Source organism: Perognathus longimembris, chromosome 4 (assembly GCF_023159225.1).
Source record: "Perognathus longimembris pacificus isolate PPM17 chromosome 4, ASM2315922v1, whole genome shotgun sequence".
NCBI lineage: Eukaryota > Metazoa > Chordata > Mammalia > Rodentia > Heteromyidae > Perognathus > Perognathus longimembris.
Window position 1 is genome coordinate 29523789 of NC_063164.1, and position 15794 is coordinate 29539582.

The 15794-nt window shown below is 41.5% G+C and overlaps 1 protein-coding gene across 1 annotated transcript in view; it reads right to left on the reverse strand.

The window, feature by feature from the left end:
- Positions 1–15794, reverse strand: part of LOC125350417 (aldehyde oxidase 4-like) — a 133317-nt gene that overhangs the window by 46857 nt on the left and 70666 nt on the right. Inside the window, 4 exon segments of the mRNA XM_048345002.1 lie at positions 1853–1979; positions 4327–4435; positions 5006–5102; positions 10686–10743. Of these exon segments, the coding sequence (XP_048200959.1) occupies positions 1853–1979; positions 4327–4435; positions 5006–5102; positions 10686–10743 (391 nt within the window).

The following is a 15794-nucleotide window of genomic DNA, read 5'->3' on the forward strand; positions in this document are numbered from 1 at the left end:
ATAAACAATTACCCGTGAAAAGGAGAGACTACTTAACACAAAGCAGAGGCTTATACCAGCTGCCCATTTGAGAATTTGTGGGCCTACCATGAACACATTTCTTTGAACTTTATTTTATATGACTGCTTGTTATTAGAATATAAACATAGAAGTTGTCAATGTGGCCAATATTTTTAAGTCTAGAAAGATTACAAGTAAATAGCCTACAGCTAACATACACGCTTCAAGTTATCTACATCTAGAATACCGTTATCTGTCTCAAGCTGCTGAACTCAACAATACCATCTCTTTCTTGGTGATTGTTATATGAATTTTAGGCACAGAATCTTGGAGGAAATAAAATTTGTACCTAAGGCTCTCTGTATATAATCAGACAAGCAAGCCATAAAGATATCTCATTAATTGCTCATTACTTCACTGAGAAAAGATGATCAATTCCTCCATCCACTTGGGTTTGACTAAAATTTGAATAGTACTTAGTCAGAAACTAAAAAAATTTTTGAGTGAAGTTGTTGAGTAATAAAGGAAAGTGTTAGAGGATACGTATTTGCCAGTTCCACAAATACTTAAGTTGAATTTTTACTTAGCTTTATTTTGCAGCTTTTCACAATACTTTTGAGTTCCTTTCCAGATTTCTTCATAGAGAGGTAGAGAGTTTTTCCATAATATTTAGAGTCTGAATTAAAAGTTTGCCTCTAATAACTAGTGGTGAGTTGTCTTGAAACTAGCTAAGGGGGTCATGGAAAACATTATTAACATGGCTTCCTTTGGATAGAAAATTGTATATATATATTTTTTTTCCACTTAAATTTGCTTAGCTTAGCCAGGCACTGGTAGTTCATGCCTATAATCCCAACTACTCAAGAGATTGAGGTCTGAGGATTGCAGGTTGAAGCCAGCCCAGACAGCAAAGTCTGTGAGACTCTTATCTCCAATTAGTCACACATACACACACACACACACACACTCACACACACACACACACACACACACTGAAGTGGTGGTGTGGTTCAAGTGATAGAGTGCTAGCCTAGAGCAAAAGTTGCTCAAGGACAGTGCCTAAGCCTAGAGTTCAAACCTAGGATGGGCAAAAACAAACAAAATCGATAGACACAGAAATGTCTATAAGACATTGAATCATTCACTAAATTTGCTTATGAGAACAGATTATTATTTATGATCTCCCTGACTGTAATGCAATGATCAGCCAGGACATAAGTGTAAAGTATCTGAAAGTCTTTTCTCTGCAAAATTAATTTTAGTAAATAATGTTAATGGATGACACTAACAGATTAAGAACCCAACAGCAAAATGTTCTTTCACCTGATCTGAATTTCCACCTTTGGACAAGGTTGTGGTGATAGCTTTCAAAAAAACCCACTGAGGGGCTGGGGATATGGCCTAGTGGCAAGAGTGCCTGCCTCGGATACATGAGGCCCTAGGTTCGATTCCCCATGCACCACATATGCAGAAAACGGCCAGAAGTGGCGCTGTGGCTCAAGTGGCAGAGTGCTAGCCTTGAGCGGGAAGAAGCCAGGGACAGTGCTCAAGCCCTGAGTCCAAGGCCCAGGACTGGCAAAAAAAAAAAAAAAAAAAAACCCACTGAAGTGTCTTTGCAGGGAGACAAAGGGCCAGGAAAAGGGAAGGCTTTGTAAGGGAACTAATATTGCCCCAAGTCCTATCATCATTGCTGCTAAAATGAAGACAGGCCATTGAGGGAAAGCCTTGCTACAGACAGGTACCAAGGAGTCATCCACACAGCTCTTTCATCATGAGCTGAGAGGGGTGGAGGCTTTCCAGATCCCTGTATTCCTTCCACCCAGGCTGGCTGCACAGGGCTGAGGAGGCTCACCTCCAAGAGCTTCGGTGATCTGTTCAGGTGTAGGCTCTGGGTGGTTCCTGAGCAGTGTGTAGATGGACATCACCATTCCCGGGCTGCAGAATCCACACTGTGTGCCATGACACTTGGCAAGTCGTTCCTAGGAGACAACCATATACTCTCTATACTTAAGGCCACTTGCCTCCCTGCTTTGCACACCAACTAGCAGCACAACATAGGAAACTTAAGCTTTGCACAACACTTTAGTTTTGGAAATCCGACGCATAGTGTGTGTGTGTGTGTGTGTGTGTGTGTGTGTGTGTGTGTGTGTGTGTGTGGTATGCTGGCCCTGGGACTTGAACTCAGGGCTTTATGCTCTTGCTTGGCATGCACTCTACCACTTGAACCATAGCTCCACTTCTGACTTTTTTTGGCCGGTTAATTGGAGATAAAAGTCTCACAGACTTTTGTGCCCTGGCTGGCCTTGAAATTTGATCCTCAGATCTCAGCCTCCTGAGTAGTGAGGATTACAATTGTAAGCCATCAGTGCCTGGAAGACTTATATTATTTTGGCCCCCAAGAAAGACTAGAGGGATTAAGATACTTCTCTATACATTCTGATTTCCTTCCCTGTGAAATGGGAAAGATAATTTAGAGGAATTAATCAACAACAAAAAAACCTTGGAGTCATTTTCTGGTGACGTTTGGTTCTTCCTGTGGCTGGTTTGTTATTTCACTTTGGATGATCTGCTTGACTTTTCTTCATTTTAAAAATTAGTGTAGCAATGGTTATGAAGGAATGAATGTGCACACATCATTTAGTATTTTGGCAAGTTATTTTAATCTGCATCTATACTCTAGAATATTAGACTATAGAATTTTTGATGGATAAAATGACATCATCTATATAAATGCTTTGGAAATTAGGAAGTGCTGCTTAGTATTATTGGGCTCCTCCACATAAAGCTAGGTGTTAATGTGCTGGTGGAGTTAACAGCTGGTCTCTGAAGTGGGGGCAAAAACCCTGGTTAAGATCCTCATTTCCAACTTGTACAAATACTACTGCTACTGTGGCTGACATAATTTAATCCATTAAAGAATTATAAATAGATATAGTTTAATTCTAACAACAGATACGTTTAAAGACTAACTTGAGAATCTCTGCAAATTTTACAATGAGCTCTTTATTACAAGCCAAAGCAACAGGAAAAGCCTGCTCCAGGGCATAGGGAACATTCTAGCTTTTACTAACAAGATTTGAGAGGAACTAATCAGACAAGTTGAGCAGGAAGTATATATGTAGTTACAGTGATAATCCAAGTGCAGGTTAAGATGGTAAAGAGAAGACAGTCATAACGTTTTTAACAAGTGTCAATCAAAGGTAAGGAGTAGCTATTCTAACCTGCTAAGAGGAACAGTCTCAAGAGAAAAAGATTATCTTTTCCCTCCTACCCTCTCTCCCTCAGCGTTCTCTCTCTCTCTTTCTCTCTCCCTCTCTGTCTCTCTCTTCTCCTGTCTGTCATTTTTATTTTTATTTTTTTTGCCAGTCCTGGCCTCAGGGCCCTGGCTTCCTTTTGCTCAAGGCTAGCACTCTACCATTTGAGCCACAGCACCCCTTCTGGCTTTTTCTGTCTATGTGGTACTGAGGAATCAAACCTATTCCCAGCTCCCTCTCCCCGTCTTTTGAGACAGGATTTTTTTTTTTTTTTTTTTTTTTGCCAGTCCTGGGCCTTGGACTCAGGGCCTGAGCACTGTCCCTGGCTTCTTTTTGCTCAAGGCTAGCACTCTGCCACTTGAGCCACAGCGCCGCTTCTGGCCGTTTTCTGTATATGTGGTGCTGGGGAATCGAACCTAGGGCCTCGTGTATCCGAGGCAGGCACTCTTGCCACTAGGCTATATCCCCAGCCCTGAGACAGGATTTTGATATGCAGCTCAGGTTGGTCTTGAACTCTTAGTCCCCTTCTTCCTGGTTTTCTCTATGTTCTATGTTCTTTCTATGCTTCTATGTTCTGCCTTTAAAACTCACTCAAAGTAGAAGTTCCTATTCTGGTATATTAATGTAACATTGTCATTTCTTTAGCAAACTTTAGCAATGCCTTGCTAAGCCAGCTGTGTTTTGTTGTAGCCAGTATGACGTTACATGTCAGACTTTTGGAGGGCACTGGACGGGTTCCTACACATAACTGGCTTTGCTGTCAGAGTTCAATGAGTTTGAAATGTGAGGGTTGTTTTGTGATTTCTTGTTTGCTTTTATTCTCTTGTCAGACTAGACAATTATTTTAGTTTAGGGCAAATATAGAGACAGGACTGAGAAGATCTCTTGAAGTTATGATACATCAAAATAAATGAAAGAATATCTGAAAAGACCCCCAGTTATGAAGCATGGAACCTTACAAAACCGAAATTGAAAACATAAAGGATTTCAAGTTTGGTGACTTGAGGGGAGCATACCAGTCTTATAGGGGATGCCCATTCTAGTTCCTGCCTTCAGTCATGTGATTTCTTACCTGCACAGGATGAATTCTGGTTTTGATGCTTCCTACACCTTCCACGGTGGTGACAGCAGCCCCGTGCAGAGAGCAGATAGGCACCAGGCAGGCTGTTGCTGGGTAGTGACTGCAATGGGATTATGTAAGGAGAACATATTGGAATCCTGGGAAGTGGGCGACATAACTCACAGTTATTTTAGTCTAAAAAAAAAATCACAGGATGTTACTTTCCTAAGCACAGAGAAGACTAGCTATAAAACTACAAACTGTAAAACTAAAACTATAAAACAAAAATGAGGAAGACTTTCATGTGAGACCTCTCAGAGATCCTCACTCCCCATTGTTTATTTCCCATTCTAGGTCAAGAAAGCCATTCTAGGTCAAAGTGATACTTGCTCAGTTCTGCAGCAGAATCAGCTCTTGGGGGCCAGTAATTCTTCTTAGCACATGACGAAGAACAAAATCTCCCACCGAGACTAGCACTTGCTTGCCATTCTGTTTTTACCTGACACGCACACTGGAAAGTCCCATTCATTTTGTGGCAATAGGGAGGAGAGCCCTAAGAGCTCAGCATGAGGACAGTTAGGTTCTTCCGGGAAGAACATCCGTGGGAGAAACTTGGAGGTAGTCTCTGCCTGGAGGCTCTCTTCCCTTCCCAGATGTGCCCAGAGCAAGGCCACACTACTACAAAGGATACTGGATCTTCTTGGTCTTGGGGTTGTACCTCGAGAGCATCACTGTGCAGGCGCCACAGCCGCCTCCCCCACAGGCATATTTAGTGCCTGTGAGATGTACTGGAAGGAAGAGAGTCAAGGCAAAGGGCTCAGTAGCTTTGGTTTGCTTTCGTTTCTCTCTGGTGGGCAACACCGATAATAAGCAACACATTTTCTTGAGTCTTGTACCAAGTTGGCTACCATTGTTTGCTTAGAGAGATGGCCTGGCCTTTTGCTTGTACATGAACTCATTAATGAAAATGAAGAGACATCCTTAAGATTCCTCAACTTACCTGAAAACAAAATCTCAGGTCCAGAGAGGCATTTCTGAATATAAAAATACATTCCGAGTTTAGAAAGGTATTGATATTTACTGCATTTCCTTGTGAATGAAAGAATTGGGGCAAAACCTTGTATTCAAGCACATCACAATTTCTACAGTGAACTGGATGGATATTCACAGTAAGTAGGATCTGCAAAGTCTTCCTGTGCCTCAGGTCTGTTGAGTCAGGGCTTGCATCCAAATGTGTTTTGTAAAAGCTCATGAGTTTCAACAGAACTCAGCGTGGTTGGCAGGGAATTCGGTGTCTATGTAATGTTACTCCTGTGAGGGTGGTGGGAGGTGGGTTGCCAGCTAAAGCCCCTGAGGCTTAACTTTGTCTGGAAGAGCAATTAGTACTTTTATCTTCTTATGGGATTAGAAAGATTAATTTAAAAAAATATGGTTCTCAAGCATGTCAATAATCTCCATGTATTTTTATTCCTTTAAGACTACATTTGCATTTTTTTTTCACAAAGGGGGGATAAATAATACATGCAAAGACTTTGCTTTAGGCTCCACTGGAATTACATTTAAGAATCTACCAGAATTTGCTTGGGACCTTTGCTGGGTGAAGTTTCAAAAAGATTTCATGGGTAGAGTTCATCTTTGGCTTATGGGGAGGCTGAGATTCCATTTCTTTTTGGAGATTGCTACCTGTGAAGAGGATGATACAGGGTCAAGATTCTCCCTGTTGCTGGAATAAAGAATTGGGCCTCCATTCTGTTCAGCTGCCCCAAAGGGCTCTATACCACTCTGTTCTCTAGTTCCCAGTCTGAGTCAGTTGAAGCAGGTCAGGGCTGATGAATGCTAAGGCCAGGTAGATGTTTGAAAGTAGTGGGAGTCTGGCCTCCCTTGATTAGGATGTGAAAGGCAGGGAATCCTTTGCTTCTGTTTTTGGTGTCCTGCAATTTCCAAATTAAGAATCCAATCCGAGTGGTGTCTGGCTCAAAAATGAAGGTCACTGTTCACATTGTCAGAACTTAAAACAGCTCTGTGATGTGCATTTTTAAAGCAGCTCTGAATGAAAAGTGAAAAACAAAAAAAGGATTCCACTGGCGATTTGGACCTCTGAGATCCCAGCTAGTTTGCTGCTCTACCTTCCACTCTCTATAGACAGGCAGACTCAGTTCCTTTTGCATTCTGTGGGCTCACTGTGAGCTTAGGTGGCTTAGGCCAGCAAAGGTAGAGGATCCTCAGTTAAATTTGAATTTCAGATAAACATACTTTACTGTATGTGTGTTATCTGCATTCAAATTTAAATTTAACTGGGTATACTTTAACTTTATAAGCTAAGTTCAGGATTCATACTTAGACTGAGTAAAAACAATATAAGTTACGAGTTTTGTTTGTGGTCCTTTCTGTAGAAGAGCTCTGTGAGTGTTGCTGAGGCACACAATTTGGCAGTACAGAAGTTCCACTTTAAATGAGCAGCCAACAAGTGCAGTCCTGATCCCTGGCTTCATTGTTTATTTCTCCTTCCTTTCCTGTTACATCCTCCTTCTTACTTTCAGCTTTTATTATCCATAGGGATAAATTTCTTTTAGCTTCTCAGAAGCAATGTATTCTCGTGAGTGTGTGTGTGTGTGTGTGTGTGTGTGTGTGTGTGTATATGTGTGTTTGCACACATCCTAGTACTGGGGCTTGAACTGAGGGTCTGAGTGTTGTCCTTGAGTTTTGTGCTCAAGGCTACCGCTCTACCACTTGAGTCATAGCTCCACTTCCTGCTTCTTGGCTAAGTGGAGTTTTATAGACTTTCCTGCCTTAGCTGGCTTCAAACTACTATCCTCAGATCTCAGCTTCTGAAGCAGCTAGGGTTACAGGTATAAGCCATCGGGGATCAGCTAGCAATATATTCTTTTGCCTCTGGCCCCTGTGCTGGTGACTGAAACTCACTTGATTCAAATTTCATTTTACCTTGAAAACTCTTATTCGTCTCTTGTGTTTCCTCCCTCCTATGTTTGCCAAGTGCCCCAGCAGGGCACTTATTACACTTCCCCTGCGTTCCTGGTCAGGGCTGCCCTTCTGAGAGGACAGAGGCCCTGCCTATCTAGCTCACTTCTGAGTACCCAGTGCCTGATAGGATTTGTTGGTTGATTGGAATAGTTGTTTTGAGAATTGCATGAAAGGTCAGGGTTGTGGTGAAGGTTATGTGAATGCCAGGTGTTTGGGGATCCTTCTGAGACATCCTTAACACTGTTTTATCAAAAGCCAGCATCTCCCAGGAATTATACAACTATATCATGCCACACCTTCCTTGCCCTAATGTTTTGTGGTACATCATTTGGTTCTGCTGATCAGAATGCTGAAAATCAGAATGATGAAGATCAAGCTGTGGAATGTTGTGGATCAAGTGGAGCAGGCCTTGCAGAGCTTCTGGGAGGGGGTAGTGACTCAGTGGGATGCTAGAGCCTCTGAAGGACCCTCTGGCCTTGGGCAGGGAGGGAGTAGAACAGTAGAAGGGAGATGAAGATGTCCCCAAACAAGTTTGCTCTTTGTGTGACTATGTCCTCCTCTGCCAGGGACACCTAGCCAGCTCCCAAGTCAGCAATAAACTAATGTTTTGTGGGAACCTGGTGTTTTTATGGTATGGAGACAGAAATGAAGGGAAAATTATAAAATTATGAATAGGAGCCTATGTACAGGGTTTTATAAAGGGTCACAAGAGTTGAGTGCTGGTGGCACATGCCTGTAATCCTAGATGCTCAGGAGACTGAAATCTGAGGTTCTAGGTTCAAAGCCAGCCCAGGCAGGAAAGTCTGTGTGACTCTTACTTCCAATTAACTACTAGAAAACTAGCAGTGGCGCTATGGTTTAAAGTGGTAGAGCATTAGCCTTGAGCAAAAGAGCTCAGGAACAGTGCCCAGGCCCTGAGTTCAAGCCCTATGACAACCACCACCAGCAACCAAAAAGAAATGGTCACAGGAGTCCTGTGAAAGTACAGTAGTCTTTTTAGTAGAAAAAAATCTGTGGTTATTTGCAAATATTCATCTCTTATATTGGCCATTCATCGGAACCACCCAGTTCAGGAGAAATATATGGAAACTAATACCACCTTCCCCACTTCAGAACTCTAATTACAATTTGGGATCTGGAAGTGTCAGGAGAGTCTGATTTATGCAGACTTGTACATTTATACATGGCAAGGAATGTACAGAGGTGGGTGCTGAGGAGATGGAGTGCTCTAGTAACTATGTAGGGCTGGTTGGGGCCACGTTTACTTGGGAGTCTATGAGTTTTCAGCTAGCCCCTAAGAGAGATGAATTTCTTCACTTTAGGACGTGTAAAGAAAGCAGGGTGGCATGTGTGAGGAGTTTGGGAATGATATGAAAGAGGAAAGGTAAGGCTTGCTGACTCATAGTGAGATCCTGAATCTGGAAGAGGATGGAAGGTCCAGTGAAGGAACGTGGATTGTCTGGAATTGGAGTGGAGTAGGGGTTTAGGAGGCTGTACTGACCACAGGGACAGTGATCCAGGGAGGAAAACACATTATGAGGATCAAGTAGAGGTGACAGAGTTTGTACAGAAGACAAGGTACCAAGTAGAAATTATTTCTTAGATAAGTTTATCAAGACAAGAATAGAGAGTCATGAAGTAGTACTTTTACATGTGATCCCAGGAGACAAAAGGGTTAGTATTATCTTGTTCTCTCGGTCATCTCTGGATCCCTAGGGCCTAACATAGTTCCTGGCATTTCCTAGATTCTCTGTGAGTATATATTTTAATGCATATGCATATGCGTGTGTGCGTGCGTGTGTGTCTCTGTGTGTGTGTGTGTGTCTGCTGGTACTAGGATTTAAACTCAGAGCCTGGATCTTGTCCCTTACCTTTTTTGTTCAAGGATGTCACTTTATTACTTGAGCCAAATCTCTATTTCTGGCGTTCTCATCTTTTTAGAGATCAGAATCTCACAGACTTTTTTTTTGCCCCAACTGGCTTTAAATTTGCAACCTTCAGACTCAGACTTCTGAGTAGGCAGGAATACAAGTGTGAGCCAACAGTGCCTGGCTAATTTTAATGTTCTTTTTCTTTTCTTTTAAAGCTAATTACAGTCTTATTGGAAGTTTTGAAGTAGTAAGTTCCCTAACTAATGGCAGAACAACATTGAAACCAGCAAACTGATATCAGTACGATATTGATAATTAAATACATGCATTTATATTCGAGTGTAGTACTTGATCCAATTTTATCTCATACAGATAATCATTGACACAATTTCTTCTTTTTACCATCCCTTTATAAGTGCACCAAAACTGAAGCAATTTATTCTTGAATAATTATTTACCAAAGATTATTAAAGGTCGTGGAGGGTGGGGAGTCAGGATCAGAGGTGGAGAGCTTGGAATACATTAGCTACTGTCTGTATAGGGCTCAAGCTTACTAGAAAGCTCTGAACTACTTAAGCTATCATATAACCCTTAGATTTTATCTTTTTTTTTTTTTTGCCAGTCTTGGGGCTTGGGATTCAAGGCCTGAGCACTGTCCCTGGCTTCTGTTTGTTCAAGGCTAGCGCTCTACCTCTTGAGCCACAGCACCACTTCCAGCCTTTTCTGTTTATGTGGTGTTGAGGAACCAAACCCAGGGTTGCATGCTAGGCAAACACTCTACCACTAAGCCACATTCCCAGCCCAGATTTTATCATTTTCAAATATGTTAATTAAACTTTGATAAGGATGTTGCAAGGGTGTAGGATAAATCAGTAAAATGTCTTATGGTATAGTATTGTCAGTAATGTGCATTCCTGAATATTTGGCTAGACAGATTTAGGTTTTTAGTGTGTGTGTGTGTGTGTGTGTGTGTGTGTGTGTGTGTGTGTGTGTGTGTACCAGTCCTGGCTTGAGCTCAGGACCTCACACTCTTGCTTGCTTTTTTCACTCAAGGTTGGTGCTCTACCACTTGAGCCATACCCCTATTTGTGTCTTTTGAGCTGGTTAATTGGAGACAAGAATCTCATGGACTTTTCTGCATGGCTAGCTTTGAACCCAAATCCTCAAATCTTAGCCTTATGAGTAGCTAAGATTACAGGCATGAGCCACCACATGGCTAAACATGTATATATAAATATTCCTGAGTATGACATTAACATTACCCTGGGGCTCAAAAGGCATCAATTATTTCCTAAGTGGGCATGCTCACGGTTTGCTGGAGGTTTCTTTTATTTTTTGGTAAAAATTTTAACATAAAAAAACATGGATAGATAGATTTGTTCTCTGAACTCCAATGGGATTCTGCAATGAAACAACGTTATTATCTAGGGTGAGCCCAAGTGGCCTTCTTGATAATTTCTAGCATGGTGACATTTTCCCCACCCGATTCAGATTGATGAAAGTAAAATGAAAGGATACAGACGTCCCTCAGGTAGATCAGTAGATTGACTTCTGGATCAGCATTCTTCTCTATGACCTACATTGTGAAACAGAGGAAGGAATTGTAGAAAGGTAGAATCAACATATTACAGCAATTCTATTCATTACCTGAAGACATGTTTTTGATGGGGGCAGCTGTTTAGGGCTAAAAATACCAAAGGTATCCTTTAGCACAACTTGGAACCAGAATTTTGAAGAAATAGACAGTGAAGCATTATTTCAATGTCCGAGTTTTCTAATATGTATGACAGTCATTCACCTGACTCACCTGGAAGGGACCCAGGTGGAGAATAGATGCAAAGAGCCCCTGCCTCATCTACTGGTCTTGGAGGGACCCAGGCAGGATTAGGGAAAGTCAGAAAACAACTTAACTGGAAGGGAAGCAACACTGAACTCAGAGAAAGGAACACCATTGTAGTAAAGTGTTGAATTTTAAAAAGAAAATTCTTATCACCTCAGAACAAGGCAACAAACCACACATTATTTCTTCATAGGATGCCTCCTACTTCCAAATTCTATTCTGAGTACTCAGAAGAAGATTTGCTAAGCTAGAAATAAGCTCAGCACCCACGTGCTGGACATTGATGGGTTATAGGACTACTGGTAGAGAAACCACAGAAGTAAAGCATTCACGTTCTTTAATATTGGGATTAGGTGGTTATGGAGATTATTTCCTAGGTGGGGCAAGAAGAATTACCATGCCTCTGCCAGTCTCCCTGGCACTGGGGGAGCAAAATCTGTTGGCACTAAACACTTGGATTTCTAAGTCAATAGTAAACACTTCTCAGTCACTCAGGAAACCCAATGGGGTCACACTTAGTTTACTCCCATTAGTCCTACAGCACAAATTATGACAAGCTTCCAAAAGAAGCAGGAGAAAGGCAAGATTTGACTTGTAAGAAATTAATCAAGGCTGCCAGTATAGTTTTGTTAGAGTAAATAGCTGGTATTCATAGATGTTTAAATATTTCAGGGATCACATGAAGAAATAAATCTCCCTTACCTTAATAAATAATCTATTTATGATACTAATCAGAGAGGTGTAAATGAGGCCAACAATGAATTAGAAAGCATTTTGCATCCAGAGACAAACAAGGTGTAGAAAGTCTGGTTTGTAGCAAGTATTGGTATATCTATATTGACAAATCATGTCTTTGCAAAGGAACAGCACTCATTATTTTGTTAACTGTGGGGAATATTACTTGTACTGCTTTCTCCAAAGTTGCCTGGCAGGACCCGTGAAGTCATCTTGCTCCAATTTCACACAGAGTCACTTCCTAGTGTTGGTGAAGAGGTACATTGAGGGTGTTCATGGAACATTTTGGGGTTGGTGAGGAATTGGAGGCAACCATTGTGCTCATCACCATGGTAGTGTGTTAGGAAGGATATACACACCTTGGATAACTATGCCTTTCAAGCATGGCCTGCATAGATCTCAGAAACTGTAGTGAGTCACAAACAAACAAAAGGAGAGTTACAGCTTATGACACCATTTGTGTAAATTAAGAATACACACATTCATGGACACATAAGACATACATTTCAAGAATATATCTATATGTAGAGGGAAGCATCTAGATCTTAAATGCACAAGAGTGAAAACACAGGGGAGAAAAGAGAAAACATAAAAAGACAAAATGAAATAGTGTGAAACACAAGGAAAGCTGTGTGTAGCTGTGTACAGGTGTGGTCATTATGTGCATTGATGGCAGGTGTGTTTCAGCTGACCTGCACTCCCAGGTCTAAAGGAAAAAACAACCACAGCATCTTCAAACAGGGGTGAATATCACTTCCTTTTATAATCTCTATCTTACCTTAGAAACTTGTGAATTTAAAAAGGCTAAAACTACCAAAGCAAAAGCTTTGAATCCAGAAGGCTGGAATCTCAGAGAGAAGACTGATCATTCTAGCCCAACATATAAGGATAAACATTTTTTCCCCCTCAGCAGGCAGAGCAGTGAAGGCATTCCCTCACACAAAGAAGATTTCTTAGCTTTGACCTTGCTACAAATTGTTCTTTAGCAATGATTTCTCTGATGTTCCATTTGGGGTTCAGGTCATCCAAGCTGGCCAAACCCTGGCTTTCTTCGTACTTTTGACTTTCTTTTTCATTTTATGTTTATAAGTCCATAGATTTGGGCTTTCTTTTCTTTTTTCTTTTCAGAAATGATCATTGATTGCTATTGATGGTCAAAACCACCAAGAATTTTAGCCTCTATTTGTTTCATTTCCTCCTCCAGAAATTCATTTTATTATTTTACTTTTTTTTCTAATTGCTCCCAAATCAACTCAACATTTATTATGACATTTATTATCCTGCGTTGGGTTTGCTCATGAAGCACAGCATTGAGAACAAATGTCATCTCTGGAGAACACAATCACTCACTGACTGCACAGCCCTGGCAGGAACGTTTCTGCCTCCAGGCTGAGGGAACTTTCAAAAAGGTGAAATGGCATCACTGTAGTGCTCCATATCCCCTCCATTGAAATCGCACTGGCGAGCTCAAGGACAGCTGGCACTTGAATCTAGGGAATCATGTTGTCTTCTGCACCTATATGCAGAGCCAGCTTTCAGAATTCATTCTCATGGTAGCATAACAAGTAAAATAGGAGCTAAAAAACCCCACAAAACAAAACAGATCCCAAAAGAAAGGTAAAAATCAAGCAGAGACCACCCCCCCAAGATCTCATAATTTGGCAGAAAATCGTAAACTAATGACTCATGTCCAAATTCTCACCACTACATATGACTTGAAAAAAAGACTGAAGAGAGAAACAGAGATAGAGAAAGAGAGAGACAGAGACAGAGACAGAGACAGAGAAACAGAGAGAAAAGAAGTGAGAATAGTATCATAGTAAAAAAAATCCTTGGCTTTTATCCTTGATTTATAAAGTCATATTAATCATGTCATAAACTTACCTTTCTTCCATTCACAAAGAAAATCAACTCATCAGAATTGGAAAGGGAAGGCATTGTGCCAGCTAACAGAACAAAACAAAACAAAACAAAACAAAAAACAAAAAACAAATGCCCACACTGGGATAGGCTTTTTTTTTTTCTTAAGCAGAGGTGATAGGGCACTAACTTGGATGCCTGTAGGCCTGGAGGAAGCCCAAGCTGATGTTACAGACACATTCAAAGTGTTTTATAGTTATAGTGTCAGCTGACAAGCACCAACCAACCAGGGCTCTCCAACTGCTGGGCACATGGAAGCTCAGACGTGCCCTTGGCAACAGCAGAGCGTCCTTCTCTTCCATCAGTGAGTCAAGTCAGCATGTCTGTGTGCTGCCTTTGAAGTCTATGACTAGTTTTCTTCTCACAGCCTGCCACTGAAGTCACATCCTCTATTCCCAAAACAGGTTTAAAGCCAGAGTCGACCAAATAAAAAGTGAATTTTAAACAGGCTGTTTTTTTTTTTTAACCTAACAAGCTATAGATCTATACAATTCAGTAACAAGCCTTCAATTCTCAAAGACTTTAATTCTCAGGGCTTTTGGAGCGTGTGTGTGTGTGTGTGTGTGTGTGTGTGTGTGTGTGTGTGTGTTTTAAAAGGCAAAGGAGATATCATGTTGCACATAAAAAGATTTCATAGAGATAATGTCTTTAGAACTTGCTTGTCAAGGACTTGGGATATAGCTGAGTGGGAGAAAGCTTGCTCAGCATGTGGAAGGCCCTGGGTCAGATCCTCAGGCTTGAGGATGACAATCTACAAGTACATTCTCTTTCCTTAGTTGGGTTATTTTTTGTATTCACTTTTTTTTTTACAAATTTAAATTTTCACAACATGAAAAATTGTTTTAAACTGATAACATGTACACAGGCTTGGCATAAATCGGAGGCTGATCTCAGGGACTCAGGAAAGTATTAGCAACATCATCATTCTTTTCCTGATGATGAAACTGAGGCACAGAGCCAATGAGTGGCAGGACTGCGCTGGGGTCTGTGTCTGTAACCTCCTTTCTGGGCTCTCGATGAAAGGAAGTGAGGCTAAAGTGGAGGTAGTGGTTGGAATACAGAGGGTTTTGCTGGGGCTTCTAAGCGGAATGTAAAGCCATGAAAGAAGGTTTTGAGCACAGGATGACAGCTTTGGCTGCTGTGGAGAATAAAAGGGCTGAGGCAAGTGTGAGCAAGAAAACGGCAAGTTATGACAGAAGCACAATTAAGAGCTGGGGAGGTATGGCCTGGGGTGGAGTGGGGAGGTGGCAGGTCAGAGGCCAGATGTGTGGCAGATTGGACATGATGAATGTGCATGGTGTATGCATGTGTGAGTCAAGCTTTAGTGTGGAACTGCTTGGTGAATGTGGCTATTGGGACATATTAAGTTTGAGCTATTAAACAATTGTTCAGGCTGCTGGATTGTCCTGGCTGTCTTCTTTACTTTCTGGCTTGAGGGAAGCAAGGGTTCCAGGCTTTGGGCAGGATTTCAACCCATTCTTCCATCAAGTTCCTACTTCTAACCTCCCCAGCTGGCTGCATACTCCTCTGTCCTGCTGCCCCAATCATTCTCAGCCTCATCCCCTTTCAGTGCTCATTGCTGGAACAGGATTCTGAAGGATGAGCAAGCACTCACAAGAAAAACAAAGGAAGGAAGTTTCCAGTAGAGTTTCCATCATCTGCATGAGGACGAGAGAAAGTGCACATTGTGATTCAGAGAGGTGCAGATTATAGTTAGCTTTATTCTTGCACATGAATTGCATGGGGATGCTTAACAGGACTTTGACTGTCAAATTAAAGCATTCATTTGAAAGTATTTATTGTTGCTTAACAAGATCCATTTTCCATGGGGCTGAGGTGTGTGTGTGTGTGTGTGTGTGTGTGTGTGTGTGTGTCCTATGGAAACTGTAAAGTACTAGATAAAATGTCATTTATTTCTAATGTGACCAGATGGCAAACACCTGGAGAAACAAAATCTAAAAAACAAACAACAAACCAAATCAAGATATGGTTATTCATGTAGTCAGATGGGTCGTTTGGTAGAAAGTGACTTAAGTTCAAGTTTAGGTAACTGGTGCTGGGGCACATCTGTGCAATGTCCTAAAGGGAGAACTCCCCCCAAGAGAAGGTTTGGAACCAGAGCATTTCCCTAA